The sequence below is a fragment of the Mycteria americana genome, chromosome 8 (genome assembly GCF_035582795.1).
Source record: "Mycteria americana isolate JAX WOST 10 ecotype Jacksonville Zoo and Gardens chromosome 8, USCA_MyAme_1.0, whole genome shotgun sequence".
Lineage (NCBI taxonomy): Eukaryota > Metazoa > Chordata > Aves > Ciconiiformes > Ciconiidae > Mycteria > Mycteria americana.
In genome coordinates this window covers 39,326,577-39,349,216 of record NC_134372.1, presented here as the reverse complement: position 1 = coordinate 39,349,216, position 22,640 = coordinate 39,326,577, and the positions used below count along the sequence as shown (strand labels likewise).

The 22,640-nt window shown below is 40.5% G+C and overlaps 2 protein-coding genes across 4 annotated transcripts; both read left to right on the top strand.

Annotated features, from left to right (window-relative positions):
* Nucleotides 1–1,969: 1,969 nt before the first annotated feature.
* On the top strand, nucleotides 1,970–11,146 carry LOC142414000 (fatty acyl-CoA hydrolase precursor, medium chain). Of its 2 annotated transcripts, XM_075510805.1 has the most exons (14): nucleotides 1,970–2,042; nucleotides 2,828–3,032; nucleotides 3,880–4,024; nucleotides 4,470–4,603; nucleotides 4,945–5,098; nucleotides 5,968–6,069; nucleotides 7,000–7,104; nucleotides 7,233–7,283; nucleotides 7,786–7,926; nucleotides 8,011–8,097; nucleotides 9,114–9,261; nucleotides 9,466–9,597; nucleotides 9,908–9,980; nucleotides 10,398–11,146. In XM_075510805.1, exons 1-14 carry the CDS (start codon nucleotides 1,970–1,972, stop codon nucleotides 10,570–10,572), a joined length of 1,725 nt encoding a protein of 574 aa, XP_075366920.1. In that variant the 3' UTR covers nucleotides 10,573–11,146. The 2 variants fall into 2 exon arrangements, with proteins under 2 accessions (XP_075366920.1, XP_075366922.1); XM_075510807.1 differs by lacking the exon at nucleotides 7,233–7,283.
* Nucleotides 11,147–15,969: 4,823 nt separating this feature from the next.
* PDCD2L (programmed cell death 2 like) lies at nucleotides 15,970–22,445 on the top strand. 2 transcript variants are annotated; one of them, XM_075510809.1, is made up of 7 exons: nucleotides 15,970–16,173; nucleotides 16,598–16,667; nucleotides 17,204–17,313; nucleotides 17,776–18,179; nucleotides 19,830–19,943; nucleotides 21,612–21,760; nucleotides 22,305–22,445. In XM_075510809.1, exons 1-7 carry the CDS (start codon nucleotides 16,060–16,062, stop codon nucleotides 22,433–22,435), a joined length of 1,092 nt encoding a protein of 363 aa, XP_075366924.1. In that variant the 5' UTR covers nucleotides 15,970–16,059; the 3' UTR covers nucleotides 22,436–22,445. The 2 variants fall into 2 exon arrangements, with proteins under 2 accessions (XP_075366924.1, XP_075366923.1); XM_075510808.1 differs by lacking the exon at nucleotides 17,204–17,313 and adding an exon at nucleotides 16,316–16,479 and having other exon boundaries at nucleotides 15,973–16,173.
* The last annotated feature ends 195 nt before the right edge of the window (nucleotides 22,446–22,640 follow it).

The following is a 22,640-nucleotide window of genomic DNA, read 5'->3' as shown; positions in this document are numbered from 1 at the left end:
TGAGTCACAAGCAGGGATTGTTGTAGTTCCACCTCGCATGGAAACAGTTTTCCCACACCAGGAACCAAAGCAGTCCAAGGTAAGTGGAGACAGTGAGAGCGTTTGCAACAGTATTCAAACAGGCAAACAGGAGTGCAGAGTTTACTACTACACAGTACTTCTGCCCTTGGCTTCTAGGAAACCTTTATCACACAGATAAAGTTAGAAGATAGCTTACGCTAAATTCCATCACTTGTACCCCAGGCAGCTGTTTCCATTCATTGCATTTGACAGTGCATACATCTATCAATACAGTATAGACTGTACATTCATAACAGTGCAGACTAATCCCCCATCAGTTTTATTGACCCGTGGTGTCATGAACTTCACTCTTGAGAAACAAGAAAAAAGTCTCCCAGAGAACATCTATACAGCTATAAAAATTCTGCAATGAAGTTATTGTATTGAGCTTCTAAGTATTCTTAGAAGCTCAAATTTACAGTGTTATCCCATTTGCCAATGTATACTGTGCACTAACCATACACTCAGAAGCAGCTGACGTGCATGCTAGCGTAGCATTGGCATTGTTAACAGCGTAGCTGCTGCAGCACAGAGCTCAGTACAGAGGGCAGGAGTCTCCTGATGAACAGAGCAAATGCTTAAGCTATTCAGTATGCACGGAATGTGTACGCCTGAAGCTACCTGCCAACAGTTTGCTCTCTAAGCAGTCCGGGATTTACCTACAAGGGCTGTAAATCACAACTGTGCAGATATACTTAGGAAGATTTGGAGTAAAGTATGCAAGCACAGCCACAGTACACAGGACTACTAGGTGCATAATATATGTGCTAAACTAATTTAATGACTGTGGGTCTTTACAACACACTTAGCTGAAAACAAAGGTGCAAGCAGTAAGTTAATCTACAGAAATGCTGTCTCTGACAACTGAGAATTCTCATGATATAAAATTGCAAAGCAGCCTTTCTGGGGCAAGGGCTACTGAGCCTTGCCAAAAAAAAAAAGAAAAGGCAGAGCCCAAAGCTTACATAAAACTAACACAACCTCTGAGTTAACTTGGGCAGAAAATATCTTTTATTTCTATTCAGCTATCTCTTCCCTCTTTTTCATATCATGCTCCAATGGTAGATGTGAGTTCATGCAGAAGCCATAAATCCTCCTGATTTTTCAGAGGCACTAAGTGTATAGTTACCACCCAAATCCTTTAATATTGTTCCCACACTACAAAAGTTGAGAAATCATCTCTTGAGTGTTGCAAAACTCATGTATTGTGTTGGACACCAAACAAACATCCCTGAACGCACAGGACTGAGTGACAGGTGGAGTATCCACCCTGCAGGAAAAGCTAAGATATTTCTAGTATTGTTTTTGTCAAAAAACATCCTTTTGTGAGAATAAAAATCCCTCAACTTTTACTTCAGCAAAAGCATATTTTTCAGGCGTATTGCTTTGGATTTTGCTCTTTGTGGCTATATTGTGTGTTCCTTACCTTGAGATATTAATACCAAAATTAAGTAAGCAGGTGTAATGAAGTAAAAGTGTAGTTCCCTTCCTGGTGTCTTCACTGTGTAGCGTGAGGAAATCCTAACTTCATTGTGCAAGATGGTAGTGTTACAGCAGCAGGACAGATCTCCTGGTGCAATGGAAGACTGTTTTCAACACATTTTAAAGCACATAGTTGATGCTTTGTGAATAAGATTTATAAGGAGCGCTAGGGAGCCAGTATGAAACTTGAGGGGCCACTCTGCGAGGCAGGAGGTCTCCCTGTTCCCACACAGAGCTGAGCTGCCGTGCACTGCCCTCGCAGGAGTGCCTTACAAGGCAGGGCAGTTGCTCTGGCTGCCCGCAGCCCGGTTGGCTCACAGGTCGAGTATTGCTTTTCCTTATCAGTGTTCGCCTTGCACAACAGTTAAACTTAACAGAGTATATAAGGCAACACACTGAGGAGGTGAATATGTGACTAGCTTGCAAAATGGCGACTGGAAAGGACACATCACTGCTCTCCTTGATTCTCACCATCGGGGTCACAGCGCTTGTAGCTACTGGTAAGCTTCAGAAGGGTTTTTACCTACTGCCTTCTCTAAGGAAACAGAGCACATGTGCAGCTTGCTCACCTAGGGGCACCCCAGCTTTATCGGAGGACCTGGGCACCCAACCTTGCTGCATAGAAATTAAGTCTGAACAGCAAATAAGTCTCCATTTCTTTTTGTGATCTGTTTTCAGTCATTTGTCTTATTTGCCTTTTTTGCAAATAGAGAAATCAAATTCCTGTCCCAAAAGCTTGTCTGCTGAGGCAGAGCAGACCACTGTACCACATTTGTAATTTGGTATTGAGAACTTTCACACCGATCTTAAAATGAATCTTACCTAAATGTTAACGGTATTTGTATATGCCAGACTCTTTTCAAGTATGTCAGAAGCTTTTTCTTTTGGCTGTACATACTAGCAAGGATCCGGAATATATTTTGTGTATTCACAGATCTTTTCTTAAAAAGGAAATGCCTTTTCTTAATGACAGCAATCTCTTGGACTTTTAACTAACAACCTGGATCAAAAAGGATTGAGATCTGTATGCAATTACTAATGTGTGTGCATAGTAAGACAATACATAATCATATTGTATACCTGAGGGAGATTGTATGTACAAACCAGTCAGAATGAAGGCTGAAATAATGTCAGCTATACTGATTAGAGTTTGTTGAAGCCTTATGTATGAAAATGAATTGTTTAAGCAAACAAAAGGTGTATATTTAAGTAGCTAAAGCTCTTAGAAATCAGGCAATTACTTACAAATAAAGCAATTATGTGATTTTGTGCTCACATCCCCCAGGACAAAAAGCAGAGCAACCAGAAGTGGTGACCAAATATGGGAGAGTCCGAGGGTACCAATTTAAAGTAGACGCAGCTGAGAGGAGTGTAAATATCTTTTTGGGGCTTCCTTTTGCTAAGCCTCCAGTTGGACCACTGAGGTTTTCTGAACCCCAGCCACCTGAGCCATGGAAAGGTGTCAGAGATGCCACTTCCTACCCACCAATGTAAGACAATGACAAGACCATTGATCTTTTTAATGATTTTATATTATATGCAATTCCAGGACACTGATGTACAGGGCAATCAAAAGCCACAAATATAAATTCCTTGGTGCCATCCCGTTACCACCTGCAACTGTGACAATGAATGCATTTCTAAAGACATCTTTATAAGCTGCTCTTTTTAAAAACTCTTATCTAATGGGCATCAGTGATGAACTAATATGGACCAGCACTTTGCCAGTACTGTTCTGTTTTGGGAGCATTTGGCCATTACTTAGCAATGTTTATAAACTGTGTAGCTTTAGAGCAGAAACAGAAAGAAGCTGAGGAAATGTTGGAATAAAATATCAGAAGAAAAAAATGCCAAGAGAGTCACATGCTTAATAGGACACATCAGAAATGCAGACCAGTTCTAGTCTATATTGTAAATGTCTTACTCCATTTGTACTACTGCCCTTGTTTAGTGCCTCAAGCCTAATACCTACCATTACAATATAAAAAGCTATTGAAGATGTAAAATAATTTGCCTTCTCATTGAAGTAATTTATAGCCTTATGTATTTGCAGGTATATTTCTGTCATATTTTGAAATAGGCAAAATTATATCTGCACGTCACTGTGTACTGCTGTAGACTGTGGCTCCTTTTTACGGATCTCCTTAATGCCAGGTCAAAGGAAGAAAATATATTAAAAGTGGAAAAAAAATTTATGTTTTCTGTTGCCAACAATCTGGAAATGTACTGGAGATTGTTTTCTGGTTTGCACTTTATTGTGGAAGTACAAAAAAGCTATACTTCATAGCTTTGAGGTTTTAGTTATTTCTGTTGCTTGTTATTTTTTCATTTATTCAGGTGTCTACAGGATAAAGTACAAGGACAGTTTTTTTCGGACTTTATTACTAATAGAAAAGAAAAAGTTCTTCTCCAAGTGTCTGAAGATTGCTTATACCTAAATGTGTATACACCCGTTTCTACAGAAAAACAGGAGAAGCTGCCTGTAAGCAAAATCACTATAAAACCTCTAGCAAAATTATTTTACAGCAAACCTACAACCTGTACTATAGGCAGGCTTACACGTGCAGTTTTGTGATGATGATCAAGTTACATGCTTTGCCCCAGTAAATATTTGCTGAGGTTTAAAAGATACACAAAATCCTATTTTACAAATAAAATTTTATTGACATTTTAGCTAGTTAATGTTTGATTTCCTCTAAATAATCTGTGATAAATCACGGGGCACTGGTATAATGTAAGTATTTAATAAAATCAGTGCCATTTTGTAAGACTGCAGGCCTCATATTTGAAAGACTTCTACCACTTGTGAAATGTAATCTGAAAGAGTCAGGAGTGAAACAGCACAAAATGTTGTGTTTTGGTTTACATTTAGTTTTTATCACTGGGAGCTCTTATCTGTGCTGGGTTGTTTCTGGTTTTCTTTCCAGGTCTTTGTATGGATCCATGGAGGTGGATTAGTTTTTGGAGCAGCTTCATCATATGATGGTTCAGCATTAGCGGCCTTTGACAATGTGGTGGTTGTAACAATTCAGTACAGATTAGGTATTGTTGGGTATTTTAGGTAAGATACTTTATCTCAGTTTTTGCTAAGTGATTTCCGAAATTATGTGTGCAAAGCCTTTGTGAATAGACGTGCAGAATATTTGCTTATGGAAAGAAACTATATGTTTCTTAATTACATATGCAACAGTTGGAAACAATTTATGAGTCCCAAGTCAGCTTCCAAGTCTGTTCTTGCTTGATTGCTACTCTAATCTCAATGCTTTCTGAGCCATTTATTTTTAGTTGTGTAGAGAAGCCCTGTGTAGAGAATGGCAGCTGATGTCTTATACCGCAGACTGTATTTTTCTCTGCCTTTTTTCTTACATTGAGCATTTAAACAAATCTATTCTTTCTCCGCAGCACTGGTGATAAGCATGCCCGAGGTAACTGGGGGTATTTGGATCAAGTTGCAGCTCTTCAGTGGGTTCAGGAAAATATCATACATTTTGGAGGAGATCCAGGATCCGTCACTATCGCTGGAGAATCTGCAGGAGGAATCAGTGTTTCTGCTCTTGTAAGTTCACAGTAATATTGAATTTTAACTACTTAGGGGAAAAAACACTGTTCATGTTCATTTTTAGTACCTGCATGAAAAGTCAGTGAGAGAAAAGGGATGGTTTTATAGCAAATGACACATCACCTTGGTCTATAATACAATGGGATATGAGTACAGCTTCTGATTGATTAAAATGTTCTTTTCATACCTAAATCTTGTACTTCAGACCAAAATGTTATTCCTCACCTACTATATTAAATTCTGGGGGGGGTTTTGCAGTGCCAAAACCCCAAAAATTTATCCTTGTGAGAAAAGTCCTTTCAGAGGATGTATTGCCCATTTCCTGTTTGCTTTGACAGTAACCTGTGCCAAGTAACCAAGGCCAATAGTCATGATAGTTGAACTAGACATGCATTTTGTGACCCAGTGATGATGTAAAATTTTTACATCAATACTGAGCACATTAGCTAAGAGGTTCTTCTTCTCCAGTCTCTAACAATTTGGTACAGATCACACAGCAGGGTTCAGTGATACGTGATAAAAAGCTCTTGCCCTCTGGTCAATAGTTCTTTATTCCCCTTCTGCAGCACAGCCAGACTATCTTGGACACAATTATATTCGATCACCTGGCTTGCAGTGTAGCTCCATGAAATCTTGGAAGCAAGGTGCTGTGGGAGGGGAAAAGGCAGGCACAAACTGCTTATCCCTGATAGTGCTTCCAAAGCCCTTTGCATAGCTGAACTATGATTAGAGGCTACAAAATAACAGTCTTATGACATTTGTTTTCAAAATGTTTTAAATGGCAATTCCTGATATTGAAATTCTAAGTCAGTCGTCAGAACATAATGCTTGTCATGCTTGTAATGCTTGTTCTTGCTTTTTTACAGGTCTTATCTCCCCTGGCGAAGGGCTTGTTCCATAAGGCCATTTCAGAGAGTGGTACTGCAGTCAGGGTTTTGTTCACTGACCAGCCTGAGGAGGAAGCACAAGTGAGTATTTTGTAGTAATTTTAATTATTTTTCCAGATAGTTTTGCATATCTTAAACTGTTTATTCCAAAATGTAGAAACAGATTTTTTTCTTGTGAAACTACAACCACAGTCATTAAAGACAGTATTTCTGTGTGCAAATAATACATGTTTAATGATGCTTTGCTTTTCAAATATCCAAATATTCACATATGTCTGAGTGAAAGCAAAAGACTAAGGAAGCAAAGAGAGAAGGCAGGGAAGAAGTGTGAAATGTAAAATAATACTGTAACATGTACTATCTTCAAGAAAAGTTGAGCTATAATTTTTGGCTGGCAAATGGCACCAGATTCTGAATACTCTTCTCTTCCCCTCCTGTTTGATGCCTGTTGTGTGCAAATAAACAAGACTTTATTCAATTTGTTTATATTTGAAAAGAAGAGCTGACTTCAACCCAACTTTTTTTTCAACTACAAGAAACAACTTCCGGGAACCTAGATTTGATAATCTGAGATATATAAGGGGCAACATTATAATGAGCTCTGTCTCTCTAGTGACAGCTGTTACTCCACCCAAAAAGACATCATCAAGAATGGTATAATGTGCTCTTTGTTACCATCTACATGGTTGTATTCTGACTGTGCATCACACTAACTCCTTCATGTCATCCTGCCTTCTCAGCCCAGCATGTTATTTACCGGAATGACTACCTTGGTCTATTTCTGTATCAAAATATTTTGGAGGGGCGTGTTTTGTTCTTCTGCTCAGCCCACAGTGTGAAGGGTTATGAGGGCTTCCTAGTCTCTACCTCTGCAGCTGGAACACGTCTGGCTTCAGTGATCCTTGTGCAGAAGCTTAGACTCCCCCATGCTGGACTCTCAGGCTCGGTGGCACATAGAGCCTTCTATGGGAAGTGCATGAAAAAGAGAGTGTTTGTTTTTATTGATTGCAGAGAATTGCTACTGCCTCTGGCTGTGAAAAATTCAGCTCAGCTGCAATAGTTGAATGCTTAAGAGAAAAAACAGAAGAAGAGATACTACAGATAACACTAAAAATGGTAGGTGAAATTAAACTTGCATTTAAATGACATTTCAAATTTTATCATAACAGAGTATGCTATTTGTGTGTTGTAATATTAGGAGAACTGGAAGTGAATGTAACATCCGACTTTCTTGGCCTTTTCAGGATTTGACAACACTGCAGCTATGTTACACCTCACCTGAAAAATGTGAACAGGTTACTTCCCTTTCATTCTGCGTGGACTTTCAGCTACTTGTGTTTTGCTGTCATGCTCTACCAGAGGAAGGAAAAGAGCATATGAAATGTCACAGTGTTTCCTGGAGAACCTGAAAATTAACTAATATAATATATTATGTCCTACTTAAAATTTCTTATCACAGTGCTGGCTTCCATGTTCCTTTGCAGTTTCAACACAGTTTTTCCACTACTGCTCCACACATCCATAATAGGATTGAACTAAGAAGACATGTAAATTGGACATCATCACCTATGTTTCACAAACATTAAAAATATAATGCTAATCTTCACAGAATCTTCTACCTAGTGCAGAAAATCTGTCAGAGAAAATTTAGAGATGGCTTGAATACTATTACTTCTTATATTTTCACTTGACACTTAATTTGTTTTGCTTTGGAACTATAGTAAAAATCTGAAATTTTTTTCTAGAAGAAAAATTTGTGTATTAATGAAGCTTTTTTCTTTTTTTTTTTTCCTCCAGCCTTCCCTGTTCATCAGTGCATCTGCAGATGGTGTATTTTTTCCGAAGAGTCCCAGGCAATTACTATCTGAAAAAATGATCAATGAAGTCCCATATATAATAGGAGTAAATAACTGTGAATTCGGATGGGTACTTCCTATGGTAAGAGACTTATAATGCTGTTATTTATATATCATTTTGTTAATATAAGATTTTCTAATAAATATGATTCTCTGTATCATGCAGACAATGAAATTCCCTGCTTACGCAGATGGTCTGGATGAAGATGTTGCGCGTAGAGTTTTACAGAGCTCCTTAGCATTATCACTTAAGGTAAGAGACCATTTTCAGAATAACCCAGTGCTGTTTCTTCACTGGTCTGGTTCTATATTTGTACTCCTGGAGGGGTACATTTTAGAGGCAAACTTTTCTCTGTTTGACAGCTTCCTACCATGGGGCAGTAATGGGCAGCAGACATGGTATATTCCTGTTGCCACTAGTGACTGAAAATACACTTTAAATTTCTATCCTAAATGCCCCTCTTTTTTAAAAGGAGTTCTGTGGAAATCCAGGAGTGATTCAGGTACCTAAACATAGTTCTCTTGTGACATTTTAGATACCCTAGGTTATCCAAGACACGCATGGTACCAGCAGGTATGACACAAGACCTATAGAACACTGTTCTGAAGCAGTAGCTGGAGACTAGAAAGGATAACCTGAGATGTTTAAAACGACACTGAGCGCCCTATGTTTAGGTATCTTGAGTTTTTGCTTCCCTGTAATTTACAAACCTCTTAGCCTTCTGGTTCCTTTGTGCTCTCCTGAAACTACTAAATGTAGAAAAATACAGATTAATAAGTAAGAATTAAGGACTTGATAAACATGGCCAGTACTTGCAATGGATCACTCAGTGTCACAGACATCCATCATGAACTTGGAAAGGCAGAGCCCAGGCTTGTTCTGAAAGGCAGTAACTTATGGCCATCTACAACAATAAATGAATTTTATGAAATCCAATAGGATTTCTTTTCTCTTATGAGGGTTATTTCCACAGAAGGGAGAACAGGCTACCATATCTATTTATCAGCATCACTGACTGATGTTTATCTAAAGATGTGTGATCTTTAGATCTTGCAAACCTCTTTTCCCTGAGAACATCTGTATCCAGTAGCTGTGTAACTCCCAGTTCCGAGCTCTGAGCCACACTCTGGCACAGCAGAGGATTTTCTCTGAAAGAAGGTAATGTTTGAGATTTAGGCAGGGACATGCAGATGGCACACTCAATTAGTGCTGTTACTCTTTATAATATTCATCGTCATTATAAGAAGTATTTTTGTTGTTCATTTCAGGGTGTTACTTCTGAAGTTGTTGATCAAGTATACAATGAATACATAGGGAAGGCAGAAAACAGTGCTCAGGTGCGAGATGGCCTTCTTGATGCAATAGGAGACCCTTTGTTTGTTCTTTCAGCCATTGAAGTGGCTAGATACCATAGAGGTGAGTCTCTAATTCAGATCTATTAGAAGAAATGTAGAATTCCATGCTGGGGTGTGTCTACGGACAGTATGCATCGCACTTCATTATCCAAAGAACTGATAGTGTTTTCATTTTATCAAGATAGCTGGTAATGAAAGTTTATCATCCTAGGTGGCAGGTATTTTCAGCTCTCAGTCTAACACTCTTCTGTATATTTTCTACTAGATGCTGGCAACCCAGTCTACTTTTATGAATTTCAACATCGACCAAGTTCAGCGACAGGTGTTGTACCAGAGTTTGTAAAAGCAGATCATACAGATGAGATTGCCTTTGTCTTTGGAAAGCCATTCCTAGCCGGTGATGTATCCATGCTTACTGAAGTATTCCTTTTAAAACATCATTATTATTAATTTTACTTACTGGAGGGCTTTTAGAACAGACTTTCTCTCTTAGAAACATTGAAATCAACATAAGCATTTCCTGTCTTTAGTAGTAGTTACTTTTCATGAAATTGTTCATCTGCAGTTCATCTAGAGCTCTGCTCAGGTGAAACTCCCATAGTTCGGAGTAACGAGTAGAACTGATTACCATCTATTGGAATTGATATAGCTGCTACTTTTCCAATTATTTAGTTTTTAATGTTGCCATTTCATCTCTCATTTTGCAGGATATGCTACAGAAGAAGAAAATAAACTTAGCAGAACTGTTATGAGATACTGGACTAACTTTGCTAGAAATGGGTGAGAATCACAATGCTAATTACAGCTCAAGTTTCATCTGTGCTGCCTGAAACATAACACCAATACTTACATGGTGGTTCCTAAAAATTGGCAGAATTTAAGATAAATATTGAAGCAAATTATTTATATTCTTAATGATTGCAAGAAAAACCTTTTAAATGAACCTGCAGACCAAAAAAAAAAAATCCAATAGCTATTACTCCATCTGCAATGGAGTTTTAGATCGAAAAGTAATGGCAATTATTAAATGTTTGCTGTTCCACTGATGAGCATTTTGATAAAAAACATCCAGCTATTCAGGTACTAGAATCACATAATATGAGCTCATGTTAGTTTTCTGAAATGCTCCCAGCCTGAGCAGTCAGAGCACAATTAATAGGCAAATGGAAAGCTAACTTTTCATTATATTATTTCCAGAAATCCCAACGGAGAAGGCTTGGTCCATTGGCCTCAGTATGATCTGGATGAAAGATACCTGGAAATAGACCTAACGCAAAAGGCAGCAAAGAAATTGAAAGAACGCAAAATGGAGTTTTGGACACAGCTCACACAACAAATGATGAATGAAAGGAGAGAACACACAGATTTATAAGAGTTGTGGAGGGCATACTTTGGTTTTAAAACCTGAAGTAAGGTCAAACAGAATTAGTTTGTCAGGATGCAGAGTTTCATAATCACCTTCTAACTCACTATTATGTAATCTGTTGTCATGATCACAGTGAAAGGAGAGAATCAAGGGAAATTTGGAATGTTTGTGGGACTGAAAATCACTATTCAATGAAGCAAACAGAAAAAAACAACAATCTTTCAGGCTCAAAAAGACCATGGTATGTACTCAGTGGATATCAAAACTGAATAATGCTCCTGTGAGAATGGGGAATGAGGGGGAAATTGGCAAATATATTGAAATCTGTAAGAAATCATCTATACAGAATATATAAGTGCCAGAATATGTTATATGCTTATTCCCCTCTTCTTTCAGAAGAGAATGGTCAGTTGTCATTCTTACAGCCTTTTTCCACTTTCTTTAACTGGAAATAGCTTGTAGGGAGCAGAACATCCATCAAAAAACATCTGGGAGATGGGCTTGACCTCTCACAAATGAGGACAGAAAATCTCTACTTGTTTTCTTGTTTTGTAAACTTTTATAAATAAATGTTGCTTTTTGATTTTTTGGAACTTCCTTTTCTTTCACTTAACTGATACAGGCTAATTCCAAGAGGCTAAATCACACCCAAGAAGCCAGAAATGTGCCCAGTTTCTTTCTTCAAGCTAAAGGGTCTCAGATATGAATTTTCCAGCTTTCTTGGCAGGACCTGAGTCTCAAGGCTGCAGGGTTTTCACAGACTATTCTATGGTGTGATTATCTGTTCTTCCACCCTTCCTGGCAAAGAATTCACAATTCACTGGCTGGAGGGAGGAAGCACTGCTGGCAGGACAGACACCCACTGAGACAGAGGGGATAGCAAAGTATTATGCTGTTCACTGCATGCTGTTAGCTCAACATTGTCCATGGGCCCGCAAAGGGAAGACCTGCTGATGTGAAAAGCATGCACCCTCAGAATTCCTCCTTTCAAGGGCACTAGCAGCTGTGACCACATTTTTGGCATATCTGGAATGCGTCAGGGCACACAAGTAGTGGAGTGGCTTTTTTGCAAAGTTACATGACAAGCAAGATACGCCTGCCAGGCACAAAGGAACACACAATGTAAGCATCCAAGAATCTGTAAGAACAAACAAACAGCAATAAATTAGCTCTACGTACCCCCTTAACTGGTGTCAAGCTCACCCTCTCATCTCCTGCAGCATCCCCCAGTCTATGGCTGCTCTTCCCAGAAGGGGCTGTCACAGTGACACATTGGCAGCCCAAGTTCCTGCCTGCAGGTGTTGATTTCTTGAGGATATCTTCTTCTTCCTCCTCACCTCTGGGTTCACTTGGGCTTGCTTTTACACATTGGTGGACCTCGAGCAGTGTGATCTATACTGAGCATCTGCCTGGCTATCCTCTTTTGTGCATTTTTTCTGTAACTTCCAAAAAGCACTAGTTGTTACCGCTACTTGCAAAAAGCCATCATTAAGTAACAGCTAATTGTAGCAACAGTGTTCAACCATACTGCTAGTTCTGTCACATATTCCTTAATGCAGCATATGGGGCACACTGGGCATTTTATTCCTTCCCCTGTTTTGATGTGAAGTAGCCTTTAAGTCCGTTATTGGTTTGTTTGTTGAATTAGTGTTTCTGTCCTTGTAGGTTCACAAAAATCATTATCTTAAGACAGAAAAAATCCCATGTGTTTGTGAATGCAAAATCATAGGTATAACTTCTGCGGAAAAGTGAGGCCCATTATTTTATTAGGCACATATGATACCAAAGTACTTTCTGACTGTGCAAGAAGCAGCATTCTGTCCATCTGTCTACTTTAAAACCCCAAATATAAAGAATGGTATGCTTTCAAACAGTTGAGAAAGGAATAATACTAGGGCCACAACGTATAGGTTACCTTTAAGTAGCAGATTCCTAAATTATGCTCCAAACCGCATTTTATTTTTATATCTTTAATATTAATGGTCACTTGGTATAGATACCCAGTTCGGCTCAAGGTACGTATACATTAAATGCAAATGTATGCACTGTGCACCTTTATTCGAAGAAATTATTAGCAGTATATTTAGTTGATAATATTCAGCAAGAACTGCTGCTGTTGTTCTGTTTTTCACATTCCATCAATAGAACACTTAACCTTTTTAAAAAATGTATTAGTTATACATAATTTCTATGATTGCCTTTCTAAGTCTGTGACCAACTATGTTTGTTATGTGCCATTCCTGCTTCTCAGGTCATGTCTCCTCTGGGAAAGGGTTTGTGCCATACGGCTATCTCAGAGAATGGAGTTGTAGACAGAACTCTGATAACTGACCGTCCTGAAAAACAAGCTAAAGTAAGTAATTTTAAAATGTATACTGTTCCACATTTTAGTATTTTAATGGTATTCAATATTATTACTGACCTTTTAATATTGTAGCTTTCCACATGTTGATGCTTCCTGTGAAAAAAATCCATTTGCACACCCATTTATGATACTGCTTTGTTCAAACTTGCAAATATTCGGTATAGTGCATGCTGTTGTAAATTATTTATGTCACAACATTTACATGAAACATGACTCTGGTCTTCAGCTGTGATGGAAGGAATTGGAGTTCTGCAAAATCACTTAGCATTCCCAGCACAGTGTAACTGATGACTGTTCACTGTGACTCAGTTGCTGAAGAAAGTACTGCCCACAGAGGAGTAAGTAGCATAGTTAATATAAGAAAATTGTCAGTCTTCTTACACTGATTGCAGAGAATTGCAACCAAGCTGCCTGTTAAAAACCTGATTCAGCTGCAGTGGTTCGGTGCTTAAGAGAAAAAACAGCAAAAGAGATTGTAAACATAACTCTAAAAATGATAGCTAGTGCTGTACTTAGTTTTATAAGACAGAATAAACCCTTCTCTAGGACTAAGGTAACTTGAAGCAAAACCATTGTATGACACTTGCTTGGCTTTTGCAGGACTTCACAACAGTGCAGTTGAACAATAATGCTGCACCTGAAGAATCTGAAGAGGAACATTCCCCACCCTCCTTGTGGTCTATTCTTACGCGTTTCAGGGTAGAGGTGCATTCATCACAGGAATGTAAACAATTAATGTTGGGGGTTTTTTCCCCTGGGAATTATTATGAACCAGGCAGGCTCACAAATACCAGACAGGAGAGTTAAAATTGTAGAAATGGAATTGGCCAGCTTTGCGCAGTTCTTTGTGTCATCAGCAAGGCGTTTCCTAGCAGCTGGCTGATTTTTTAATACAGTGTGCAAGAAGGAAGGAATGCATATTGGAGGAAGTAATACAGCAACCTTTCTAGGAAGTACAGTCATTTGAGAAAGCTGCTCTTTTTGCAAAACTGACCTTTTGTTAGTAGCTGTTTTACCTGTTGCCGTAATCAGTTTTTCTGTATCACTGTGCTGGCTTGTCAGTTCTTCTGCAATGTTGCCACATGAGCTTATTTTGACCCTGTTACTCATTCAACCCTAAGAAGCTGGAGTTAGAAACTGGTTAACAAGACACTGTCTTGAGCATTCAGTATTAAATTCTTGTGCGGTACTAAAATTATGTAAGAGAAACTCAGAACAAGGCCTGAAACTTAGTTACCTTTGACACTATGTATTGTAACTAAAAATAGGTCACTTGGGTGATTTCTTAAGGTCAATACTAAGAAAGCTGAATTATCTTTCCAAGCAAAACCAACATGTAAATAACAAAGGGGTATTTTTTTCTCCAGCATTTCTCTTTATTGATGCAGTTGTGGACAGTATATTTTTCCCTAAAAACCCATCACTGCTACTAGCTGAGAAAAGGATTGATGCAGTCCTGTTCATGATAGGAGTAACGAACCATGAATTTGGATTTCTGCTTCCAACTGTAAGATGCCTATAATGCCTTTTATTTATATGTTGATTTATTAACTATTCAGGAGCATAGGAGCTCACAGAAAACATTCTTATTACTCTGCAGGTGCTGAAATATCCTCCTTTTGCAAAAGGATTGGACAAAAATGTAGCATTAAAGAGCACAGAGTCTTTCACAGTAAGAGGCAATTTTAATGTGCTAATTGACTTTTATCTAGTGAGGGTTGGTACCTCAGACCTGCACTTGTCCCTGCTTTGTTTCCCCCTTCATTTTCTTGGATACAGACGCTGCAGAACTCCCCCACGTACTGTGATGTCCTTGAACTAAGTGCCAGATGTAGGGGGGGCATTAGGTTGCAGTTCAGGCTCTGCAGAGAGTCCATCCGTTCAGGGTCCCTGCGTCTGGCCCCCAAGCTCCAGGAGACGCTACGTGTATCTGAGGAGAACAACCTATGCCAGAAGGGAATACAGCCATGAGCTTGAGATAATCCTGTGAAAACTCACAAGATTATTCAGATTTTGTTTTCTTTATGTGAGTGATTTCCACATTTGGAAAACAGCAGGCATTGCTGACTGGTATTAACACCTGAGCAGGTATCAAGGTAATTCCCCTTTGAGCTCCTGCAAACCTCTTGCTTCCAAGTGGAGCTTTAACAGGTAACACTGAAGCGCCAGCTCTGAGTTTTGGTTACGTGTTTTATTTGTCTATCAGACAATCCAGTGTACTTTTATGAATTTCAGCATCAGCCAAGTTCAACTAAATGTTCAAACTCAAACTTTGTAAAAGCAGATCATGCCGATTACATTGGCTTTGTACTTGGAAAGCCCTTCTTGGCAGGTATCTGGGTTTGCCAAATAATTTGTTTGCTCATCATTTGTACTTGAGCACTGCTAAGATGAAAACATTTCTAGTAAAGTAAGAAATTTTAGTATTCTTGTAGAGTACTGGACTCATGATCTTCCACGATCTTCTTTATCTGGAATCAGTTCTGGGAGGCATATTCATGCAAAGCCCCTGCGACGTCGGCATGATGTCCTACATCGGTTTCGAAACAGGCGCCAAACGCGCTGCGCAGCACCGTTCGCCTCGCCCTTTCACCGCCCTTCCCTTCTCTCCCGCAGGCAACGCCGCAGGCAACGCCGCAGGCGAGGAACTCGCACTTAGCCGAGCAACTATGAAGCGCCGGACGAGCTTTGTTCGGAAGGGGTACGTTCTCACGCGCCTGCCTAGACACGGCACCAAGACCGAATCACCTCTCTTTTTAATGGTGGTAAATGAGACCGCGGCGCCCTGCGGGGCCGCACAGGACGTGGTTCGGGGGCGGCCGCGCCGTGAGGCGCGGGGCGGGCGGCTGCCCAGTACGCGGCGGCGGGGAGCAGGCTCCGGCAGGGAGCGGGCTGCGGAGCGAGGCCGCCTCGTCGCCCTCCCGCCTCACGGCCGCCGCGCTCCGGGCTGCGGACAGCTGGGGCGCGCCCAAGCCCCGCCTCAGCCCCCTCCCCCCCCGAGCATGCGCACACGCGCGTCCCCGCCAGCGGGCGGTGCCGGGGCGTCGCGGTCGCCGGAGGGGGCGAGCGATCCGGCGGCGCGTGTCCGCTGGCGGCCGCCGTAGCGAGGCGGGCGGGGCGACGCGGCTATGGCGGCGAGGCCGCCCGTGCTGCTGGGGCTGCGCGACGCCGCCATGGTGGGGCCGTGCCGAGGAGGCGGGCAGGCCCCCGCCTGGGCCGTCAACAAGCTGGGCGGCTCCGCGGTAGGGCCGGGACCGGACGGGGCGGGGGGAGGATGGCGGCGGAGGGGCGCTGCCCCGAGGGGGCTCGCAGCCCGGAGGCCGGTCGAGGCGCCGGGCGCCGTCGCAGCGTCCCCAGCCGTGCCTTGTGCTGTTCGTCTTCCAGGACTGGGTGCCCTCCGTGCGCCCGGGCGCGCCCTGCTGCGGGGTGTGCGGGAGGGCGCTGGCGCACCTGGTGCAGGTGTACTGCCCGCTGGAGGGGTCCCCCTTCCACCGCGTCGCCAACGTCTTCGCCTGCGCCGGGCAGGGCTGCTGGGGAGCGGCCCGCAGGTGAGCGCGCCGTTTGCCTCCCCGGCCCGCGCAGCTCGGCTGCGACTAATAAATGCGGCTTCGGCTCCAGCGTTCTGCTCCTTACGTGTCTTTTCTTCTTGTTACGCGGCACGTACAGCTGGAAGGTACTGCGCTCCCAGTATTTGCAGGCACAAGAGAAGGAAACGCGAGATTGCAGCCTAAAACAGGTATAGCTAGCAAACTGCCGGCTTGGGTTCTGTCCTTTGTGTCAGTGCGCTGTATGAAGTGTGGTTTTGAGGAGGTTTTAAAATAAAAATGCAGTTGAGTTGGATGAGTTTCGTACTTGTATATACTTGCTGAAGACACCGTAACCTTTCTCAAGAAGCTATGCTATATGCTGGTGTTGAGTCACGTGCGTAGTCATGCAGAGAGGTCATGGCCGTGGAATTTTTGACACCGTGAGTGCTACCCGTTATTTACTAGAAGATTAACTTCTTGTTTGTGATCTACATTAGGCTTGTTTTAAAGTGGAGATTGCAGTCCCAACTGGGTGGTCAAAACTGATATTTAATACTTTGATTACTTGAGCTACCTAAACATTATTTTTTTTACTTTAGATGATTGGGCTATACTGTTTAGGTTTGGATCTTTAAGGTGTTTTCTTTATTTTCTAATTTAAATAGATTTTTAAAATTTTATAATCAGTTTTAATTAATCTGACTCAATTATTGTTAATATACTTCTGGTATTTTTGCTTGTGAAGAAAAACTGCATGTTGGCTTGAGAAGACCTGAAGAGGAGGATGGCTGTCAAACTAATGATGACAGGCAGAAAGTGTTTATTCAGCTGGTGCATTTGCAATATGAAATTTTGGTCTGTGGTAAATTATCTTATACTTTGATAAAATGATGGTATTATCATCATCATTGTTGTTATTGTTATTATTATTATTTTCCCCCATACTCTGCCCTTTGAGCTTACCTGTGATGTAGTAACTGTGCTTCAGACAAACATACCCAAACTAGCTGTCATTTGTCATGCCAGCAGCCAAGGTATGGCAACATGATGTACAAAGGCCATTCAAAGAGCCAATGAATTCTTGTCCCGTTTCTCCAGCGTGAGGTGTTTCTTGCTATAACTGTGCTGCTGTGAAAAGTAAACATGGGTATGCTGGTAACTACCGCTGTGAGGAAAACAGGCAAAATAACACTAAGCATTAAGTCAATGTTTTAGGTTTATCATCTGTTATGGGACTGTATTTGAAGTGTGTTAAGGTGGCTGATCTTGACAATGTTCTTTTACCTTTTTTTTTGGTTTTATTTTTTTTCTTCTCAGAAGCAAGAATCGAACTTTGCTGCAAAGGATTGGTGTGATGAAGCAGATGACTGGGGAGTCTGTGATGGAGCAGAATCTCCTGCGTGTGCCTCCCTTCAGCTGCTTGGCTTAAATGAAGCGGTGAGCAGCTCCTTGTCCAGAGAGGTGGAGTGTGCATCCCAGTTCCAACAGCTTTGCTTGTCTGAAGCTACAGATGGGTCAGGTTCCCTGAATACACATCCTGCAGTCAGTGAGGGAATGGTAATGGCAACGTCTAGTTCAGCTCCTGTGTTCCAGCCCTTTTACATTAATGTTGTGGATGAGGAAGACTACACTGGTTTCCTTGATACAGATCATGCAGATAAGCTATTGAAGGAGTATCAGCAGAGAGAGGGTGTTGATTTGGAACAGTTGATGTCAGAAAGGTGAGAACAGGTCTGGATTTCATGCTGAAACTGAAGGGATTACGTAGTTTCCTGTATGCTGACTAATAATCTAAATCTGACTCTCACTAAATCTGAATGGTTTTTGTTCGTAACTGGGTCCTTATGCTAACCCCAGTCGACAGCTAAGCACTGCACAGCCATTCACTCACACACACCCCCCACACCCCCCCCGGGTGGCACGGGGGAGAGAATCGGGGGGGGGGGGGGGGGGGGGAGTAAAACCCATGGGTTGAGATAGAGATGGTTTAATAGGGCAGCAAAGGAAGAGAAAATAATAATAATGATGATGATAAAAGAATATACAAAACAAGTGATACACAATGCAATTGCTTACCACCTGCTGACCCAATGCCCAGCCTGTCCCCAGGCAGCGATCCCTGCCCCTCAGCCAACTCCCCCAGTTTCTATATTGAGCATGATGGCATATGGTATGGAATAGCCCTTTGGCCAGTTGGGGTCAGCTGTCCTGGCTGTGCCCCCTCCCAGCTTCTTGTGCACCTGGCAGAGGATGGGAAGCTGAAAAGTCCTTGACCAGTGTAAGCACTACTTAGCAACAACTAAAACATCAGTGGGCTATCAACATTATTCTCATCCTAAATCCAAAACACAGCACTACACCAGCTACTAGGAAGAAAATTAACTCTATCCCAGCTGAAACCAGGACAGCCCTTCAGGAATCATTGGTGTGTAGTACTTTGCTGGAAGAACATAACAATGCACCTGGTTCTGTCAAATTTTGAGTTATTCAGAGCTGCATCTATTTCTAAGTGACTGAGCAGTTGGAATGTCCTTGGGCTCCAGGTAGACCAGTGGACCATCAGTCTCTGAAACTGAACCAATGTGGTTTAAACAATATCTTATACTAAATGGCATGAGTTTATATTGTGACATTTGACTTTTTTTTTTTTTCTTTACAAGGCTAAAGCTTTTCTTGTATTCCAGTGGCATTTTTAAGAGTTTAATTATTTAGGGATTTTGACTAGAGACTGGGATGATGGTAAGACTCCTGAAGATTTTGTAAAGGTTGTCTGAAAAACAATTTTTGAATGTAGTTACTGAAAATATTTTCAGTATTAACTTAAGTGATCACAGTGAGTGCTTATCTCCAGACCATTTCTCTTTTGATTATATTAACACCTGCAGTGACTTTTCATGAATTGTGGACGTTGAATTTTTTGATAACTAAAGCTACTGTCAATTGCAGAATCTATATAGAACGCTTTTTAGTAGTGGTGTTCCTGTTGAGTTTTGTTGACCTTTATAGAATCATAGAACTTCCATTACACTTAATTCAAAATTCAAAAAGACAACATTGTAATTTAAAAACTAGAAAAACTTCTGAGAAGTTACTAAAGGAATGATATTTTTAAGGAATAAGCAGGTATCTGGTGGATTTGAATCTCATGTGGTAGTTTGAAACACTGTTGCCACCAGAAACCAAAGAACTAGAAGCAAAATGTTCACTTGCAACCTCTAACAGGAATTGCCTCTTAATTTAACATGTATAGTTTTTTTTTCAGTGTACTTAGTATAATTTAATAATGTATAGTAACCATTGCTTATTTAAAGTATGCATATTGTACTGAAAACCTTATTGAAAATTTTGTTTCTTTTCTTGTTTTCTTATAGTTTTGCAGGTGAAGGTGATAATGAAAAATATGAGAAGACTGAAGTCAAAAGCAGGGACCACACATTCCATAAATTTATGAAAAGAATATCTGTGTGTCATGAACAGATTCTAAGGTATGTTGATCATCTGCTTGCAACAGGGAGATACAGAGCATAGACATGGATTGTTAGTACATCAAAATAAACCATTTCATTGGGAATAGATGTATATTTTTGTTTCTTAATAAAAAAAATGGCTAAGAGGGCCATTATCATGCCTGTGTGGTCAGACTTAAGTCCCTGGTTGGGCTTTTTTATACAACGTATAAGTAGATGAGAAGCAAAGCAGGATCGGAGACCCCAGATCTGGCTATGGGAGACTTTCTTCAACATAAGACCTGATGAAAACAGACCCAGTCTGCCTTTGAAGACTCACTGAAATCCAGGCATAGAGGTTTTCAAGAGACAGTTTTAAGGTGGAAGTATAATACACAGTGGTATGCTGTTGTGATAGATTTCCAAGGCTATCTGCTCCTCTGAAATTTTGTAACCTTATTGTAATTGCTTATGTCTCAGTCCTTGAGATGTTACTGAAGTAAGAAGTTACTCGTTTTAAAGCCTGAGTTCTGCAGCTTATTGTGATTACCCCTGGGAACCCTGCAGTCTTCAGTTCTTGTAAATCTGTTGCTTTTCGTAGAACAAAAGCAGGTTTCACCTCAGAACACCTACTTTCCTGAAAGAGGAGTTAATTCTGAATGAAAGTATAACAAAAAGTTCAAATCATAAATTATTCATAGTACCAGATAATACACATGGTTTTCATGGATCATACCAAGTGTTAGTTTTTAACTTCTTTGTTCCAGAGAGTCCAATGCAGCCTATCTGGTCAAGCTGTCTCAGTGTAGTGATAGGACCTTTGTTTATCAAGTTTCCAGAACCAGATGGAACTAACTGGTACCTTTTTGATTTGAGGAGGTAAAGTCTGAGGGGCTGGTTACACAGATAAGAAACATTAGAAACTTCGTTAATTATCTATCAAAGATTATACAGAAAATGCACTAATGCAGAGTGCAAGTAACACTTTCAAACAACTTTTTTTCACTGGATCTGTCACTTTCCAGTATTACGCTCATTGAGTTTTCCATTCTTCTAAAGCATCACCTCTGGTGATCCCTATGACTACCACTAGTTATAATCTTTATGTAGCCCTCCCTTTGCCCTTCCTGGGTATTGCGAGGATGCCTATTAGACCCCCATTTCTCCTGGGCTGCCAGATCTCCGTTGAGCTTTCAGCACCAGCACAGAATCCCCGGCTTGGCGTTCAGTGGAAAGCATCTTTGATCTTGGTTTCCTATTAGTTGTGGAGCCATGGTAGCTCTTATAAATAAAACATCGGTTCTGTGGCATAACTACAAGTGCTTTTGAGAGCTATTCTATGTTGAATATCTTCAACTGCCACTGGTTAGGATTCCATTTTTCAGGAAAGTGTAGTTTGCTTAATTAAATGAGTTAGGTACAGCATATTTTGGAGGTGTCAACTCAAAGCATTTGTCTCCTTTAAATCCAGCTCTTTCCTTAAGACTTTCCAAGCGTTGACCTTCCAAGTATTTCCCCCTCCCCATCCTTATTCTTTGTTTAATAACTCATCTGAAGCTTAGGCAACAATTCTGGCTCATAGCAATATTTTTTACTTCGAGCAAGTTCAGAGGTTTCAGAGAGTCCTGAACACTGTTGCCAACATGTAAGTTTTTGTGTGAAATTTAGATACAAAAAAAAAATTACTTTTTTCCTTTCTTTTCTTAGATACTCTTGGGGCGGCCAGCCTTTATTCATAACGTGTCCTCCAGCCAACATTAACAAAGGCATTCCAGCCTGCAGTAACTGTGGAAGCAACAGAATATTTGAATTTCAACTCATGCCAGCGCTGGTCAGCATGCTCCAGAGTGATTCAGGTGTTGACCTTTGACTTAGCTGAATGAATACTAGAAACAGTCACCTTCTTGGTAGAGTTTAGTGAACTGCAATTGTTTTTTTTTCTTGCTAACCACACACACGGATGTGCTTAACTGCAATGATCATCTTAGATAGAATCCACTGTTGTTTCCATTACAGATTTCACTAAGCAAAACATGTAACTCTGGTTTATGGAGACTCTATGATTGCAACTTTATTTGCTCACTAGTGAACTTTAATAACAGCAATATAGATAATTCCATGACCTTGGGAGTAGTTTGTCTTTATTGCCTCTTAAATGAGCCCTTGGAAAATAATAAATATTGTCAGATAAGACTGCAGACACTTAAGAAGCTCTCTGAAAATTCTGAGTCAGCTTGCTTTAAAAATCTTTAAAATTAGAAAATGCTATGTATGTAGGAGATTGAATATGAACAATATTTTCTGAATTGGCAAAGATTGAAGTACAGCAATAAGCAATAGCTCCTGATTATATAATTTTTCATACCTTTACATTACATACTTTTATTGCTTTGTTTTTAGATCTGGCAGTGGAATTTGGAACTGTTATAGTTTACACATGTGAGAGAAGCTGTTGGCCAACAAATCATCAAACCCCTCTTGAAGAATTTATTTTTGTACAAGAAGACCCAGATCAGAGATTATTTAAATAAATTGTATTTCTCCGCATAGATGGAAAGTCTGTTGGGTTTTTTTTACTACAGGTGAAAGTGTGTAATTATGCAACAGAATTTTCCTCAGATGTGGTGAAAAATGAAATTCATTTGATGACATTGTGCTTATTTCCAAGAATAACTGATTGAAGTATATATTAGCATGCCTCTAAAACGTGGCAACAGAAAACTTGCATACTTCGGT

Coding starts and splice junctions, on each gene's coding strand:
- PDCD2L (XM_075510808.1), top strand. CDS start 16,060: ATGGCGGCGAGGCCGCCCGTGCTGCTGGGGCTGCGCGACGCCGCCATG. Junction 16,174..16,315: donor ACAAGCTGGGCGGCTCCGCG/GTAGGGCCGGGA, acceptor TTCGTCTTCCAG/GACTGGGTGCCCTCCGTGCG. Junction 16,668..17,775: donor GAGATTGCAGCCTAAAACAG/GTATAGCTAGCA, acceptor TTTTCTTCTCAG/AAGCAAGAATCGAACTTTGC.
- LOC142414000 (XM_075510805.1), top strand. CDS start 1,970: ATGGCGACTGGAAAGGACACATCACTGCTCTCCTTGATTCTCACCATC. Junction 7,105..7,232: donor TACAGATAACACTAAAAATG/GTAGGTGAAATT, acceptor TGGCCTTTTCAG/GATTTGACAACACTGCAGCT. Junction 9,262..9,465: donor AGTGGCTAGATACCATAGAG/GTGAGTCTCTAA, acceptor ATTTTCTACTAG/ATGCTGGCAACCCAGTCTAC.